The following is a 19,851-nucleotide window of genomic DNA, read 5'->3' on the forward strand; positions in this document are numbered from 1 at the left end:
CTACACATCATCTTGGTCAAAGGTGCCTTAGAAAAAAACTCATCAAATATAGATTCTAGCACGAAAAACCAAGAAACCAAAATCTAGAGCCACTCTCAAGTCCAGACCCCCTATATCTAAACTTTAATCCTATGATGTAGACGATATGTTCCCTCAAGTGAGGTATTACGAGTCGCACACCAACGGAATTTTAAAAACAATACATTCGCAAGGATTCTTATGGAAACATACGGCGCTTAAATGGTCATCTGCATTCAAAGTTGAGCACAGTATTAATGTAACTATAAGCAAATCACCTCGTGCTCAGCAAACGTTCATTATTAAACCATTTTACTTTCCCCTTTAACTTTCGACTAATCCCTGCTGTCCAGCAACATAACTCCCTCCCACCCAAACCACCCCTCCACAACCCCTTGACACACATTACGCCGTTCAATCAAGACAGTGCTTCGTTGTTCATCTATGGGACGGAAGTGCCAGATACACAATTCCCGGTTTGTAACTGTCGCCCCCGCCACCACACGTCTGTAAACACCACAAGAAACCATAGTTGGCCAGGAAAGCAAATAGAGGTAAATGGTAAAGCAGTAGAATCACTATCTGAATAATACTGCACTCGCTTTACCGTAAACGTCTGCACGAGTTGACTATTCTTGCTGTTTGCAGAGGTTTGTACGAGGCAGTTTTACTAGCGGCCTTTTTAGTTCTTTTCGACAACAGAGCAACATATACTATAGGAATATTCCAAACGAACTTTACAAGAATAAACTTGTCACTGTCAATACCAGGGCACTGGATATAACAGATACGAACAGCAACTTGAAACTGAAGATAAGGGACCCAAGATGGGTAACGAAAGAGTTTTTGCGGGAATTGGGGGAATTGTGTTGCTGGCGGTGGGAATCAGTATCGGTGTTTTGATTGGATGGTACTCCGGACCGGATCGAGTCAATACGAGTATGGAAAACGCCCTTTCTGAAGAAGAATCTGAAATACAGCAACGACTACTCGATTTAATCGATAATACAAAAATAGATGAAAATCTCCGGTAAGAGGATATATATATATATATATATATAGATATATATATATATATATATATATATATATATATATATATATATATATATATATATAATTATATATGTAATTGAAATCGTAATGAGTTGTAAAATCAAGAACAGTGAAAAAAACTTCCAGCCTCTACCTGGATTCGAACCCGGGCCTCCCGCTTTGTATACGGACACCCTAACCACTAGGCTATGGACGCTGATTGTATGTCCAGAGGTTCGAAATCGGTAAGGAAGGTCGTAATTCCACTGTAGGCGTTTGTTAGCTGTATCGAACAATACAATATGATACACAGAACAATATATATATATATATATATATATATATATATATATATATATATATATATATATATATATATATATATATATATACATATATATATATATATATATATATATATATATATATATATATGTATATATATATGTATGTATGTATATGTCACATACCGAAGTCCATACCACTCGATCACAGTGATTCTACTTGTGTTTGAATGCGTATTAACTGACTTGGTACAACTGTCAATGAGGGCGTGATACCCAAGTTGGGAGGGCACGTTCCCTCCCCCACCCGTCATGCCCACTTTTTTAAAGACTATGCCCATTTCAATCTATTGGAAGTGCTTTTTGTTGAGTTATATTATTAAATATGTCATAATGTTACTTAAGAAGTACCCTGTTATTGAAATATATTCTAAGACTGGAATTTGTGGTACGGTATGTTTGTCCCCCCCCCCCCTTCTTCTTCATCCAGGTGCAGCCATCTTTTTGAAGACACTTATTGACAGTTCATTGAACGAACAACTTCCGTAATATATAAGTGAGTAGAGCTGAGTAGTTGCCAGCAACAATTGTCTGCGAACCACTCTTGACGATTTTCTTCATCCGTTAAAATAACATCAATGTCTGGCAAAATTACTTTATTCTTCGAAATATGTTTATAACTTCCTGAGGCCTCGATTGGGGATGTCCCCTTTTTAACAGGATTATACATTAGCAGGAGTTTTTTTCTAACAACTGACACAGAAGTATCTCCAATGTCGAAAGTTCAAAGCAATGACATGGATTTTAATGCACTTTGCGGCAGTGTATAAACCGTCACATGAAATTTATGGAGTGGCACCAATAATTAAAGGAGGGGCACAACACTCATGTGCTGTTACTTCAGTGTGAAGTTTTTGTACACATGATGGTGGGACAAATTAAGTGGTGGGAGAACACTAGGGGGGGGGGCAAGCATGGCTAGCGGACTGCTAGGGAGGGGATCATACTCAAATGGAGTCATAGAGCCACCTTAGACAAATACTCAGTGGATGATAAAGACTTATGTACACTGCAATACACGTTGAGGTAAAACATTTTCTTGGACATTTTGATGGAACATATAGTCTACAAGAGCTAAAGCTCAGTCAAAGATCTTCGAAAAATTGCTGCAGTTTCAGACTGGACGGTACCTCACCAAGATGATTTCTGTTCGATTTGTGCAGAAGACCTTATAGTATACAGTATACAACGGTTGACGATTTTGAGTGAGTTGTTGATCATCACTTTTGCCGCAAGCGACAAGCCGGAAGTTGCTTCTATATAGTAAATTTCTTTGTCTTTCGCACACATGTTATGCGCATGTTAACGGAATATTAGCGATGTCGGTTCTGGCGAATTTTGATTCAACCAGACTCTGGTGCTTCAGAATACTGTCTGTCTAACCATGGAGCTATGTATCGTGAAGCCAAACTGCCTTTGCTTGTAGGATGTTTAAATCAAGGATGTAAGCCGGGGATCAATGAAACGGTTTGGCATGCATGGTGTGGATTAGCTCATTATGAAATACCTGATTGAATGGGGAAGCATCCTTGAAGCAAAACGTTCTTTCTAATTTGGCTTTTCCTCCAGTTCTCTGCTGTAACCCAGAGTGGTCTACAATGCAAAGGAAGTTTCGCATAAACATACTTTCATGTGACATTTAGAGTCGATAATTTATCTATTCAATACTTTATTATTCTGATTTAAATTTGTATTCTTGTATATAACAATCAATACTGGGTGTTTAACTTCCTTATTTAATTAATGTACATACTGATAGGCAATGGTTCTTTATCATTAGTATCGCTTGTGACCATGATAATTTGGAGGTAAACAAGCAAATGACAAGAAAGATTGGAGCCAACTATAAGAAAAGGCATTTTTTCAAATTTAATTCTGGTCTTATTTTCATTATTGCTGGAAAGAAATGAGAGAAGTAGACAACAAAAAACGAAAGACGTGATTAAAAATGTGAGTGCCTTCTTCTTGAGTTATCATCTGCGTAAAAGAGTCATTCATGCAACTGATCGCTAATACTAACAGGGACATTCTACTTCCAGTTCGGTAACCTGTTAGGATATCTTGAGGCAACGCATTTAGTTGGGAAATAAATGTAAAACATTCTCGCGAATTAAATTAATTTTACAGACAATATTAGTTGAAACTTTGACGTATTGAACATGAGATCTTGTTATCCTTCTTGTGGTATTAATCATCCCCTACCCCTATCCACTTCCCCAATTATGTCTCCCCAAAGAAGGAAAACAGACCGTTCATCTGGAATGTTCTCCCCGACTCGATCAAAAATTCGTCTTCCCTACTAAGCTTCAAAAGAAATTACAAATCCTCCTGGCAATCTGATTATATTTAATTTACATTATCTAGCCATGTTTTTCTGTTTAATGTTTTTTATTCTCCTTTATTCTGTTTATATTGTTCTTTTCCAGTCCTGAGTATGTTTTCTTTCTCTCTGTTAAGGGGATTCACATCCCGCAAGCTTTTAGTAGCTTCCTTGTGTAATCCCTTCAACCATTTATCATGTTTTAAGTCTATTGTCTGAACACATCACTTTAAATTCTTTGAACATTGTTGGTTGAAATAAAGTTGAATTGAATTGAAAATGACAGTGGTTACACGCATTGAATGCCTGCATGACATGATCATATTTCCTTCTAGAATCTATAGCATTGACCAGGGTAGGAAGCTGTGAACTCGACAACGGTCTCGAGATCAAGACATTACCATCAATAGGTATAGATTCGGCATGTTGTGGCTCAGTCGTAACACAAATAAATTATTCTGTGCGACCGTTACATTTCGTACGAGGTAATGTGATTGCAGTGGGCTGGCAATAACTTATGTACTACAGGTTACTGCGAATGCATATGTGTATCCATCATAACACTGTTTAGTCATAACACTGTTTACTGTTTAGTGTATCCTTCATAACACTGTTTAGTCATAACACTGTTTAGTGTATCCATCATAACACTGTTTAGTCATAACACTGTTTACTGTTTAGTGTATCCATCATAACACTGTTTAGTCATAACACTGTTTACTGTTTAGTGTATCCATCATAACACTGTTTAGTCATAACACTGTTTAGTGTATCCATCATACCACTGTTCAGTATTCATGTTGCTAAGTGGTAGTGCATACAGGTTTTGTGAGGTATTAATGCATATTATGCATGCGGAAGATTCAAAGCATTTTCTGGAGCGGCTGAATTTGATTTCTCTGCAAACTTTCTGCAACTTTTTCTTAGATGCAAAATTGTTGCTATTAATTGATTAACCCCATTAGTCATGTAGTGGTTAAACATAAGTGAACTGTACACCACAAACTGCACTACACAATCTTAGAATGTTGGTGTATGGTATTGCCAATCAACTAGTAGCACGAACACACCCATATCCATCACTGTATGCCTATCCTCAGCTGTGCCTAACATAGTAATGTACTTTAAAATACTGATCCTTTGGACTTATACCGTCTGGTTTGTTATCGTTTGTTTATGGGAGTGTCCATTCAGTATTAAACCGATTTGAAGATTCTTATCTCAGCTTAGGCTACTTACGACCTTATTGATTTACCATTAACGTTGAGATAAATCCAGTACAAATACCTCTTAAACGGATCGGATCGTTGTGTATATGTCTATGTCTAAGATTCGTTTTGCCGCTTAGTGATATCAGCTTGGGGCACATACAATACGACGTTTGTGATTATATATGACTCGGAAGGTCATCAGTGCATTGCCTCCAAACATGATAGAAAGTCAAACAATGGCCATTTATGGTCACACTTTACCGAGTACTTTGCTACCACAGTTAAAGTGTGTGAAGACTCGCGCACAAAGAAACGTCTCATGCCGGTAATCTGACCTAGTTTCGGATGAGGTGTAGCAGAAGTGTTAGACACCACCATCGATCCCAGGAAATACACACACATCTTGCTACCGTCGGTAATTAGACACTAGTGTACAGTCAGTACATACATGTCTATGTATGTATATATTAGATCCTGCATTTTGTGGCGACAAAAAGAAAACTTCACTTGCAAGCATCGGAAAGTTAACATTTTCAGAGCGCGGCACGCGGTTTGGGGCGAGTCTTCAATGCCAACACCCACCCCCCCCCCCATTCCGATCCCCAGACCGAGCTACTTAGTGGCGACTTGAAAAAATACATAGTGATATATTGTTATAATGCTACATATGCAAAAATGGCCACAAAACTTAATACTTCATCATCAACACACTATCCAGCATTTCTGTGACAGTTTTGGAAATTTCTATTTGATTGTAAATATAATTTTTGAATTCTATGAAAAAATTTGCGTGGTCTCGTTTTTATTAAATCATTAACTGTGCAGCGGTTACTTAATGTTTGTACCAGCTAGAGGTGTTTCTGTCTGCTTTGATGTAAAGTAATCTGTCTTTTAATATTGAGGCTTTTCTTCCATTTGTCCCTAGTCAAACTTGTAGGTGTGAACTTGTCTCTATGGAAAATTGGCTGACGTATACTCTATACTGCCCCTAAGGCGATAGTGTTAGCTACTAAGTAAGGTCAATTTTTTAATCTCTCTCACAGATTATTATAAACTTATAGTTTTGTCCTCTTTTGTTAAAATTCAATATGTTGCTTTAATTCCCATTGGAGAAGGGAAGTAGAATTTTCTACCACTGTGAAAGAACACTTTACGTTTGGTTCAAAACGTAATCAAAGTAGATTTTCTTTTTTTGTGTGTGGTTTCATAAGTTTCAAGCTTGTGTAGGCTTAACGGTGTCGCAAACTACAATGAATAAGGCTTAACCTGCACAACATGTTTTCTTTTCCACTCTTTCAATCGCCTATTGCTCTTTGCAAAGAAATGAATACTCGAACATGTTTCTTCGGGAAATCAAGCTTTCTAACAAAATTTCAATTGTGCTTTTGTTTGCACCAACCATGATACCTTTCAGTGACCCTGAAGACTGATATAACTTTTTCTATTTTTTTGCCAGACATTTTAAACATTGCACAGCATTTCGTTAACATTACGCTTCTCAAAAGTAGATATCAAAGCAACGTCATGTCTCACAAAAATCACAATAAACATCGCCATAACTGACAAATTATGACGGACAAAATATAAGGGAGAAATGAATAATGTAAAGAACAAAATTGAGTCCGGTGACATCAGTGACTATTTGCAATTAAAGCGAGACCAGATGTTGAGGTATAAGACTTGCAACCGGAGTATTAACAAATCACAATGGTTTACAATGTCGATGAGGTCAAATGTCAATGGGTAAAGGTAGAACTGCTGTTTTTTCTCAGTTAGCTAAATGTAAATGAATGAGGAGTGTTTAATTTTTAACATATATGCTGTCATCTTCCCCGTTACAAACAAAAGTTCAAGAAGCGCGCTTGCGATTATCACAGGGGGGGGGGGCATGAATTGTTCTCTAAATGATTTAATTAAACTGTCTGTCTGTACTGTCAGTTACTCAGTCAGTTTGTGCATGTTATAATATTAACTTTTTATGGCAAGAGTGACATTTGATAAGATACGGAAAGCGTGTCTGTCTTATTTGTAAAAGTATCGTATATTTAATTTACAAGTCAAACAGACATACGTGCCCATAGATATGACCTCATAGCAGAGCTACAAAATAGGGCTGAATTCAAAGTTAAAATTTCAGCACAGCTGTGTCTGGCAAGTATACAAACTCTACTGGGCGTAGCATAATGTTCGTAATGAAAAATGCCAAACATATTGCCATCTCGGATTAACTGGCAACACCATATGAATCAGATGGTGTCAGCACCAAAAGACAAAGGACCAAATTCACACAAAATGAAATTGAGACATCTAGTATAATCAACACATCCATTTACACTATATATAGGCTACGGTAGGTCTTCACCGTCATGCGTTACGGGTACACAAGATGCTTTTAACTATAGGCAAAAAGAAAAAATTCAACCCCAAGCCTCCCCCCCCCCACCCCAATTTTGTCATCCTACACACGCCACTGCATATCAATCTAATACTTCGTGGAGGCTGGATTTTACGTTATTATTATCATTTAGTTGTACTATTAATAACCTATACATATGGATATTCACAATTACATTGTCTGTAAATCATATACGCTATTTCGAGTACAATATTTCGAGTAACAGCATTGCATCTTACAAAAGTAACAATTAATTATGTCTCTATCAGTTTCTTTCCTGTCAAGCGAGGGGGGAAAGTCTGCCTATTTCGTGGATGTATTAATTTTGGAATATATTTGGAATATGATTATTTGAAGAAGACATAACGTTCTCTGAACAATTATTTGCATAATGCAAGTTATGGAAACTGATTAGAATTATTTTTTAAAAAGTCATTGCGAGTCGATTGATGAATAACACATCAAGAATATTTCATTACAAATTAAGCCAACTGTGTGTATAAGGTTCAATCTCCTGCACTGAAAATTAAATAATAAAAAAAACCTGTTTGCGTTTTTTATTTGTTATAACTTCGTGATTCTTATCTCCATGAGTGGTATTCACGAAGAACGAGATGTGTCAATGATTAAAGGTCATAACTATTAACCGAAACTTTTAGCACGAAAACAATTGCTAGAATTTTTCAAAAACAAGCTTTCAAATTCACTCTGTATTATCTCTTGGTTATATAGTGGTTACTTATCAACAAATATATAACTTTATTTAAGCAATGAGTCACATTAATTACTTTTTAAAGAATTTTGTTGATTCTTTGTAGAATCTTTCCTCAATTTACCAAAATAGTTTTAAAATGTTAGTCTGAAATTATTAACAAATTTATTCGGGGTCACTGGGTAAAATTCTACACGTATCAAAGTTGAGTGTGCGTGTGTGTAGGTATGCAAGATAATTGTAAAGGGATTACCCACAGAATCCATTTCATTATTTGTTTCTTCGTAGCATACAATGATAACAATACTTACAGATAATGTGACAAAGTGACAAATTAAATTTGTGTTACCAAAGGAAGTAATTTAAAAGCCTTTGTATGCTTGTGAGGCAAATCATTCCCTGTTTAGTAATGCATGTATACCATATATACCACAATAAATACCACTTAATCCTACCTTTGGTCGACATCTGTTAAAAGTTAATATTTGGTGGACAAAAGTTGTATATCGATATATATCCGTGAAAAAAAACGTGTAATAGAGTTAATGAATGCCTAGGCACACTTCTACGGAACCCCTTTGCCATTCCTTCATCTGTATTTTTTGCTACATAGTCGGTTAGAGATATACACATTTTGGGCCTTGATTGGTGTCCACTTAGCGTTTTATATATATATATATATATATATATATATATATATATATATATATATATATATATATATATATATATATATATATATATATATATTTATTACGATTTTCATTTATATATATTCATTTGCCTTTGTCGTTTACCTCCATTGCATTTACATAAAGTCTGTTCAAAGTATCTCTTTCGAGATCCGGCTTTAGGAATCACAAATGATTTTCGAGTTGGTTAGCATCATGAATTTGATCTCTAGAGTAAGGCAAAATATGTCACCAAAAACAGAACTAGTATTGTTCGATACAGGTGACAAACGCCTACAGTGGAATTACGACCTTCCTTACCGGTTTCGAACCTCTGGACATACAATCAGCGTCCATAGCCTAGTGGTTAGGGTGTCCGCGTACAGAGCGGGAGGCCCGTGGTTCGAATCCCGGTGGAGGCTGAAAGTTTTTTCACTGTTCTTGATTTTCCAACTCATTACGATTTTCATTTATATATATATATATATATATATATATATATATATATATATAAATATAATGTTTTCAAGCTGGGTCGGAACAGAAACTGTTTTGTTCATTGCGCTCGATATTATATTTATCATTATTAGCGTATATCTGCTTAGATGGGAATTAGCTGTGTTTGTAAGTCCAGTAAGAGAGAGAGAGAGATCAAAGTACGTAAAAAAGCATGTATGTTTTAAGATAGAATAGCCTATCAATATGTTTGAAATACAGGAGATAACAAGATTTTTGTTTGAACGTAACAACTATTTCATGATATGTTCTGAGAGTGAGATGCCATTCTTTAGACAGAATCTTTTGAACAAGAGAAGTCATCACATAAATATGAGACTCCTAATCACAACTGTAGAAATTTTGTAATAGTATTTTGCAGGTTAAAGAGACAATTGTAACCCCTTTGTTATGGGTTTAACATATATGGTAGTTTTGTTGCTGTTTGGTGAACGGTGGAGGACTATGGTAGTAATAAACTGAGTATTTAACCTCAGTACACTCAATATCATGATGTCAACACAAAAGCCTCTTCTATTTTATTTCTCGTTTTCAACAAATTCAACACGAATATTTATTGTGCTTGTATGTCAATCTAATACCCTCCACCCATGTTTCCTAAAATTCTCCTCAACCTCACCGGCCCTTACTCTCACCCCGTCCATATCCCCACCACCTCTGTCACACCCTTCACTGCACTTCCTCCAAAACATATATATACTGTCAGTCCCTATATATGAGTGTTATAATACTCTAACTGTGATGGCATGCTGTAGGTTTATACATATATAGTCTCATAACTACTCCATTGAAGGGGAAACATATCATGCATGTGCCATCACTGTGGATTGCATGTATTCACGATATCGTTTATATTAGTCATTCATTAGCTTATGTCCGCACGAATTCAAACACATTAATCAAATGTACGGAGAGATTAGACGTTTCCTAACTCAAGCCTTTGCCATCAGTAGCTTTAATTACCGGTTTCTTTCATGTATTGACTTTGCTCTAAACATTGACTAATTTAAAGGCGCTTCATAATATGGAAGATAGAGACCATCATCGACATTTCATATGACGTCATCAGTTCTGACTGAAGTTTTACATCATAAGTTTATACGTGATAAAGATGAATGGACGGGTTACATATAATCTAGTTCTGTTACCACCTTGAGAAATGACGAAATGACACCTGATAATATATATTATCTGATAACTTTGTTTAAACAGAAGGTTTAACCTCCGCTCGCCTATATAGGCGCACATATGATAAGATATTTTTGCCGGTTTCCTGCGACTATCACAAGTGCATGCTTTATCGATATATTGTTAGGATATGATATCCATATCTGCAAACACAATGACGGTATGTAAGTGGCCGCAGTGGACACAACGTCGGGAACTATAATGGTGACACTTAAAATTCAATTTTTATGCTGGTTTGTGCCATAATATGTAACAAATAACATTCGATAGAATTAAATGTCAGCTTTAAATTGAGATTTATTGTAGCATTTATTCCCGACTTTTGTCCACTGCGGCCCACCTACATAAGTACCAGCATACGTTGACTATGTAGGCATTGTCAACACTGCAACATGAACCCCGTACAGTCATTCATGAATAGAACGAAGAGGAGTCGAAATAACGTATAGGGTGGACAACCTTTTTGAATGAATGGGCCAGATATAAGGGGTGAAAAAAAATTGACTGGGCCGCACCTAACCAACGACCTGCTGTTGATTTCAAACCTTTGATTCCGAGGACTTCCAAGCAATAGGTGTTTATACTTCATCTGTATTCACAAAAACATAATGTCAAAACAGTACAGTTGATAATTAATGGGGATAGTAGGCCTTCCTGAGAGCATCATTAGTGACGATAAATTCAAAGCAGCTAGCTCGTTTTTTGGTGATGATGTAAAATAGATTGATTTTTTTTTTCTTTTTCTTGAGACATCTCACGGGTCGCAAAAAAATCACTGGCGGGCCTCATGTGGCCCGCGGGCCGTAGGTTGCCCACCCCTGATCACACATTGTATAGGGTGAGGGTGAGTCTACAGGGGAATTAGTATCGTGGCGTTCATTATGCAAATACCTGTACACCATACCCCCCCCCCTCCCCTGTCACCGTGTCGGATTAGAATATATAGTCAATATTTCGACGGATGAGCATGGCGCAGATCGTTCATCTCCATAGTGAATGTCGTTGACTTGTCTTCAAATAATCTTGCTCCTCACAGAACAAACATATTATCTTTTGTCTTCATTTTGTCTACTTGAGTCAGGCATAGCTTTTCTTCTCTCGAAATTTTCACCATTCTTTCAACCGTGTGTCCGTGTGTGCAAAAATTGTATATACATTTATGATGTCCTCTATGGATGACCATTTTCGAACATGATGTGTCGCTTGCTGGGTAGCCTGATTCAATTTTACCATAGCACCCAATTACATTATAGCAATTATTTGGGTACTGTATTCAGTTGCATGCAGCCTATATGCATGATCTGGGGCGTAGAGAACCGTAGCCTTGTCACGGGTGGAGGGGGGGGGTGTTCACAATGTCACCAGGGTGCCCTTCTTGATGTCTACATTTTGCCATGGGTCTACTATAATTGAGAATATATGATCCTTTATCCCATATTTTGCCGGGCACCGTAATTAATTTTGGCACTCCGTATTTGCCTCCCTCCCTCCGCACCCAACCCTATCGTCAGGCATGCGCATGCCTATAGGTTAAGTTAAGGATATCTTTACCCTATAATAATATTTTGAGACAAATGTTCAGACAACATGGTAAAATTTTGTCCAAAAAGAAAAGAAGAAAATTTATGAATTGTTTAGCGGTAGTTATACCGACAAATCAATAGTTTAATGACAAATATTGAAATGACCTCATATATAACATCTCTTCATATTTGAACAATGTCCTACAAAATGTCAACTTATAACATAAAGGGTTCGATATTCTTATCCTGATGGCACTTTTAAGCTGCCGTACTTAAGGTCACAGATAATATTTGTCTTTTCGAATCCGTCTTTCTAGTTACCACTGAGATCTCCTTAAGATTCACATTTGTCTAACGATAAAACGTATTTATTCAATTTACACGTACAAATCATGAAAGCTGCTATACTCTGTTCCTCTCTGTACAACGGACCACGTTGGGAGAGGACTTACAGATTTAAGTGGATAATCAAATGAATTACTTATTGACCTCAAGCTACTCTCTGTGATCTTTATATGACTCTATCCCTGATCAAACTAAGTGAGACGGGTTGGGGTTTTCCCCTATACCCTCTATTTGCAAAAAAAATGTGAAATATGTTAAGTGAACGTCTATATTTGAACTTTTGACTGCCAATGTTAAGAATTATGAGTTTGCTTGTTATCCGGCTATCGTTTCCACTCCAACGTTTTTTTGTTTGTTTTGTTTTTTTGTGTCTTTTGCGTTGCTTGATAACTTTTCTGCTATTCTAGTTTCTCTTCCTTCTGATACTGTACAATTGATTAGGTTCTCGAAAGATCAACATTTACTTTCGTCACAAACAGGATTTAGCTTGCTGCGGCCAGATGATGGGTGGGGGAAGGGGTGTGAGTTCCCGTGACTTTCAGCATACTATTGTTTGTAACAAATAATATAAATGACCTAGGCCTATACAAATAACCGTTGGAGATAGAACAACATCACAAACGGCATCATCTTACAATTATATATAAACCTGCTGTATAGGCCGCAAGCAGCTACATATAGCAGTATAATGTTATCACTATTGTGTAACGGCCATAAAAGCAGTGTTATTGAATATCACGTAAACACATCTAATATTTGCATATCGCAATGAGACTGTCATAGTAGATATCGTGTACAATATTTGTCATACCGTTATCGTGATTATTCGTATGCAATACTTTTTCCGAACCGCAGTTACTAATCTAACGCAAGCCTAACGGAGGCTATCCGTATACACTTTATTGGTACCAGCTTACCGATATGAAGGGGAAAGTGGGTGATCACGCTAGCGTCTAATCTAGTACAGTTTGGTTAAAATTGCTACGATAAAACGTATTGGATTTGTAATTAACAGTAGAGGGGAAAATAGTATAGTGTTAATAATCTACTTTTCATTACGTTGAAAACTAATCCTAATGACAATCAGCTATATATATAAATATATATATATATATATATATATATATATATATATATATTCCGAGATCCGAGAACCCCCCCCCCCCCTCCCAACCTACCTCAAACACAACAATGTCATTGATTCAGTTTTGCTTTCTGCCTTTTCCGACAGCTTTCTAACATCCGAACCACATGTAGCAGGAAGGCCACAGCAATATGTTTTAGCAGAGTGGGTCCGGGACAAATTTACCGAGTATGGCTTCGACAGTTCAGAGATTGTTACTTACAACGTTTTGCTTTCTTATCCTTCAGAAGTCGATGGAGAGGAAAGCGTGGTATGTATATATACGAAGCTTAGTACAAACATTCGCATGTGTGCAGTATAGGCTATATCACGAATGAAAGTGAAAACTCCCGTTTCGAAATGATAATTCAAAATGAAGCTTTAATTTCAGCCAATTTTGAGGTCTAATTCTAAACGCTCGTCCTAAACATGTATCTATAGCACACACGTCACCCTCCCATGCAAATTGCACAGAATCTCGTCTAAAATGGCTTACATTTTATAACGCACACTATACGCCGGAAAGTCGTATACACTGGCAACATTTAAACTTGTAGTACAGAAATTAAATTAAAATGATCGAATGATGGCACCAATTTTGATATATTCCCCCCCCCCCCCTCCCTTTACAAGTATCCATTCCAACCCTTCCACCCAGACCCCTTCCTTGAACGGACATCAACCATTTGTCTCCCCTCTCCCCACCCCTCCTCACAATTCCGAAATCTGGCTACGGGATTGGTCTCAGCTAGCATCTCTAGGATAACTCGGAAGAGTGTGAGCCCGACAACTATCGGTTACAGTTAACGATCTCACTACCGAAATATAGCGGTTCGTAAGGAAATAATGGTACATAATGAATACCGGGCACGTAAAGCGTGCCTAGTAAATGTTTCCACAATGATCTGAGCACAATCAGGTAATTTGTGTTGCCAAAAAAAGCCTCAAAATAAGTGACACAGATGCCACGATCCCTCTGCCATGATAGGCCCCTGAAGAAGGCTGATGGATTCAAGGCTTAGGTTAAGAAAACTGACCAATGTACCCAAAAGCATAGGCCTATATCATGGATGCAAATGCAATCGTTTCAGCGTATACATGGATAAGTGTTTTGTCAATCACTCCATGTTTACTCCTTTGTGTCAGGGAGATGTTGAGCTCATACACTTCCAATATGGGGGAGGGTCGGGCGGGGGGCTTCTTAAAAACAAACACGATGTGAACGAATGATCAGTTTAGACGCAGAATGGTTTCCCAAGTTAACTGACAGCTTTTAGCATATTTTCATTCATCTATGGTTGCTTTTAATGTCTTTACAGCTAATTTGAGACACTGGCATGCATGTATTATCTGATCACAGACACACACACACTTGACCTTTGTCTGTGACAATAACTTCTATATTTGTCTCACAAAGTTGTGCTGAAGCTCCGTTCTTCTTAAGAGTGGTAATACAGTTATAAGGGTGTAGTACTGAACAGTAATATGCATGATTGCAATACAGAGCTAGATTCTTAGGGATATAAGGGATTTTTTATCCAGGCGCGTAGCCAAGGGGTGGCGAAGGGGGCAGCCGCCCCCCCCCCTTGAGCATATTTTTTAATTTTTTTTAATGTTTTTATGATTTCGCTAGTATTTTCAAAAGAGAAAATGCTAAGATGCAACTTACAAGGCCTGGGAAGTGCCATTTCCAGCGATCTGGGAGGCATTTTCAGCCAAATTTTCTTGTGCGCTTCGCGCCAACTCATGGTGGCGCTACGCTTAGATAGTTTGCAATGCCGAATCTACAGTTTCGCCCCTCCCTTTGCAAATTCCTGGCTACGCGCCTGTTTTGATCTTATGTAATTAATAATATCACTACAGAGTACACAATCGACCTTTGCCTGTGTTTATTACTTTGATATTTGTCTCATTAAGTCGAGCTGGAGCTCCATTATTTGCTAGATTCTTACCAGTGTAATACAGTGTGTAAAAGTAAGTTGGCCTGACGTTTCGATCCTAGCAGGATCTTCTTAAAAGGCTGAATGACAAGTAGCCTTGTCAGTTTAATACAATGTAGGCTAAAGGATATGGGTACAAAAAGAAAGATTTCATTTACTGATCTTATCTTATCTAAAATATAACTATTTTTGTAATAAGGAAGCCAGGGTTCCGATGGGCCTTTAAAGGACATTTACATGTGGCGGACCATTTATGATACATATTAAAGAGGAAAATATTGTACACATCAGTTATAGTTGAAAAGACCATCTCAGTATCTTATCCATAAAACTCGAGATATAATTGATTGAATGTACCCTGTTATACTATAGCCTGCAGCCATGGCTAAACCTTCATTTACTCCAAAAGTCGAGCATACAAGTGGTCTGTGATGTCATAAAATGTCACGTGCTCTTCAACAGCTTTTAGTTTCCTGTTTTATAATTTTCTTGTTAATTATTTCTTTAAAACTGATTAATTTTTGTAGCTGGCAACGTCCTCTGTTGTTAAAATGTTACAAAAATTGAATCGTTTTGGAGAATATTTTTCTTTCTCTGTGGATAAATGATTGAAATATTAAAAACGAAGAAGAACTACGTTTTTCGGTTCAGTGAAGTCGTGCTGATGACGTCATATCAATTTGCTCTGTTGCCAGATGCATTTACGAAATATCACTAAATGTTATAAAATCAAATCATATCTACGTGATGAAAGATGATATGAGGATCGTTGTGGTTTTATTTTTATTTGTTTTTTTTTTATTATTGTCATCTTTAGAGGGTAGTCCTGCTCAGTGCGGTAGCACTGCTTTCCAGAGGAGCCCTCAATACAAAATACATGTACAATATAATACAGTAGAAAAGCGGTAAACATCCAAAAGCACAAAAAAGGACGGCAAAAAGATAGACAAACAAATATCAGACATCTAAACAAAATAACGCAACCATTTACTCTTTCGTTTTTGCACAGTTTCAATGTGTTAAGAATTGAGTACTTTACATTTAGCCACATAGGTAGCTCGATAACGTCATATTAGCCTTGCTCAATTATAAGTGTTCAGCCGTATATGTGTGAAGAAAAGTTAAATCTTTCATATTTCCTTCTAAGCCGTTTTGGCGAAGTTGATCCCCCAACAAGTGTCTCTCACAACATATATTAATGTTGTTGATTATAGTTTTGCTGATTCTTCCATCATATAACGTTAATATATATACGAAAACTATAAAACTGTTGAATGATGTGTACATTAATGAAGAATACTGCAAGTAGACAACACTTTACACCCCCACCCACCCCCTCTCCAACGTATCAGCGCTTACTATTTCTTTTCAAACTATCAATGGTATATAGATTATTCCACCAATTGAAGAGATAATTAATTCATTATTATTTATGTATGGACCCATAAATGTTGGGATGACAGGCTTTCGTACAAAGAAGAAAGAAAGAAATAAGTCAAGCTTGTATTTAATTATATACTTTTTTTCAAACGGATCGGTACAGTTTCGATTATAAAATTGGTCAAAAGTAATTGCACCATATAGTGACGTCAGATCCCCCCCCCCTCTCCCTCCCTCTCTTCCTTACTAATCAGGTATGCTCACCTGGTTACTTCTCACACATAATACCCTATCCTCCATCTACCATAACCCTCCCCCCCCCCCCCGCCCACACACACACACACACACACACACTCATTCTTCGCCCATTCGTTCCCATACCACTCGTGAAAATTAAAACAATAATTGTTGTGCATTAAAACGTTTTTTTAATTTATTTTTTAATGTTTTGTAGTTCCATTTAACATTTTATATCTTTAATTTACAGGTTCAACATCTCGTTTACAATGACACAGAAGATGGATACCAAGTAGAGTACGAATCACAAACCTCTGAGCCTGCTCTCGATGAGACAGGAAAAGATAAAGATGTGCTACCACCATTTAATGCTTACTCAGCTAACGGTATCGTAGAGGTAAGATATCAAATAAAATACCATGGCTACATTCGCATGATCACAGCTTGTCACGACGTACCCTTTCAAATAACCAAAAGAATGCTCATGGTCAAAGCTGTGTTTATGGTATAACACTGTTATAGGTTACCATATACAATAACACCAAATGTTCATTCGCACACACACACACACACACGCAAAATGAAATTCTTACGCCTACCTTTATTTTGAGGGTGGGGGAGGGTGGGGAGGGTGGGGAGGGTGGGGGAGGGTGGGGGAGGGTGGGGGAGGGTTTCAGATATCATGATCTTTATTGTTCGGTTCCCAGTTGTCTGAAGTGTTACGAATCAGTGTGCTAACTTGGTTCATCTTCTAACTGAAAATGTAATTATTTATGCCGGTACTTTATTTCTTAAGAAAAGTCACACAAGACAGATCGTGGGTATGCTGTCCATTCTCAACCCCATGCCCCTTTACATTAACAATGTACCCGTGGATACATAACGTTCTTACGTCACGTGAGGTGCCACGTGTCTCTTCGAAAGAGAATAGAATATTACACGCGATTTTGGTTTAAAATGGTAAGGAATGTCTGCTGGTGCCATAATATGGACAAGTCATTTAGTGGGTAGGATATGTATGACACTTGAAAACCGTTATAAACAGCCCATTTCTGCAAGCTTGGATTGTGACGAACTTAGTGACTTATATGAGCTACTATGTATATAGCTGTGTTACGTAACAAGTATAACAAGTTACTTTCCATGCCATAAGCAAAACAATTCGCATGAAGGCGATACTCAATCCAATTAACAAGTGAAACTGCTCATCACTGCTTTGTTTTTGTAGGAGATAAGTGGTTTCCTTAATAATATCTTGGTTAATTAGAATATGACTGCAGTACTGAATCACGATAAACCACTCCTATAGGTCCCAGGAAATGATAGGATATTATTATATCTCGAAGTCCAGTATATCTTCTTCGTACAGATGTACCTTAATTATTTGGTACTCACAGAGAGAAAAACGGATATCCTACGCAGGTATATTCGTACTCGATAAAAAATTGGTACTCGATCAAAATTAGTGTTATGGTATACGGTTTTAATACTACCATATCTGTTAATATTTTTAGGGCGAATTGGTTTACGCAAACTACGCCAGAGTTGAGGACTTTTTCGCCCTCGAAGATTTAGGAATCAGTGTGCAGGATAAAATCGTGATTGCCAGATATGGCAAAATTTATCGCGGAGACAAGGTAAGAGTTTTATATAATCTCAATAAGAAGAAATACCCAACTTGTCTGTACTCATTTTTTAAACTTGTTATAAGATGGTATCCTCTCGTGATTACATACAGAAATGCAGGAACAACAGTAAGAATCGTTCGAGCTAGTAGTATCGTGGCAGATTACGCGGTTCAGGCGCAAATTTGGTGGTCAATAATTATCTCAGGAAGCTTTCAAAACGGAAACGTGTTTTTATATCCAATGCGAAATGAGGACTGAAGTTTGAATATGTTTTAGCAAATTTAACACATTAAAAATAGTAATAAGTGCCTCGACAAAGCAAATGCATAGAAACTTACAACTGTTGAAAGCCAGGTCGAACCCCGAAGGCAATTTTGGCAGCGCCACCTTAATGAAGTCCTCATTTTACTTGAAGTATGTTATGGAAATGAAGATACATTTCTTTGAAACCCATATTTTTTTTGTCGTAGATTCCTATTTACAACCCATTGCCATTAGACTGTTGCCACCTTAACCTACCCCTCCTTCCCTCTCGTCAGATCAGTCTATATAGTTGTAAACATACATTTTTAATGTTGTTTTCTCATGTACAGGGCAAATTTGCCGCCCAGTTTGGCGCGAAGGGTTTAATTTTGTTCTCAGACCCTGCGGATTACACCGTCCTTGGTCAACCTGTATACCCAGATGGGTTGTACCTACCACCCACTGGCTCGCAGAGGGGTAGCTGTTTGGATGGAAGTGGAGATCCCCTTACCCCTGGCTACCCTGCTGTTGGTAAAAAAATTAATGCATTAGTGAAATATCGTGTCGCTGACTACAGAACTTGTATCGGTCTATGCAGGGAGTTGTTATAGAACAACTCCCTGGTCTGAATGTCATCTTAATGAAACGTTTCAACCTCATCCTTCCCCATAAGTCCCCGATACACAGGAAAGAAGCCAAAAACATGCACGCTCCAATATAAACTTCCGAAGATCTTACACGGTTCAAACCAGAGGCAGTGGAAGAGGGCTTTAATCTGGGGAGGAGGAACAGACTTCGAGGGGCAATGGGACATGTGACTTGATTTGAGGGGAAGCCAAAAAGCTACACAAAAGCGTTCTGACGAATGGACCCTCTGTGCATTCCATGCTTGCACAAATTCCAGTATTTTAATGTCAACAATGTGCAGTTATAATTACGTATTTGCTAAAAATTGTTTACGATAACAGAACTCTGAAGCCTTTATTTTAACTTTAACGGTCACCTCGTATATCGGGAAATAC

At 37.4% G+C, this 19,851-nt stretch overlaps 1 protein-coding gene across 1 annotated transcript in view; it reads left to right on the top strand.

The window, feature by feature from the left end:
- Nucleotides 1-558: 558 nt before the first annotated feature.
- LOC139961531 (putative N-acetylated-alpha-linked acidic dipeptidase) overlaps nucleotides 559-19,851 on the top strand; it is a 37,856-nt gene continuing 18,563 nt past the window's right edge. Inside the window, exons 1-5 of the mRNA XM_071960761.1 lie at nucleotides 559-1,048; nucleotides 13,510-13,672; nucleotides 17,209-17,355; nucleotides 18,473-18,595; nucleotides 19,180-19,360. Coding sequence (XP_071816862.1) covers nucleotides 846-1,048; nucleotides 13,510-13,672; nucleotides 17,209-17,355; nucleotides 18,473-18,595; nucleotides 19,180-19,360 — 817 coding nt within the window. The 5' untranslated portion in view covers nucleotides 559-845. The remainder of the gene's footprint in view (nucleotides 1,049-13,509; nucleotides 13,673-17,208; nucleotides 17,356-18,472; nucleotides 18,596-19,179; nucleotides 19,361-19,851) is intronic.

Source organism: Apostichopus japonicus, chromosome 20, assembly GCF_037975245.1.
Source record: "Apostichopus japonicus isolate 1M-3 chromosome 20, ASM3797524v1, whole genome shotgun sequence".
In the NCBI taxonomy this organism is placed as follows: Eukaryota; Metazoa; Echinodermata; class Holothuroidea; order Aspidochirotida; family Stichopodidae; genus Apostichopus; species Apostichopus japonicus.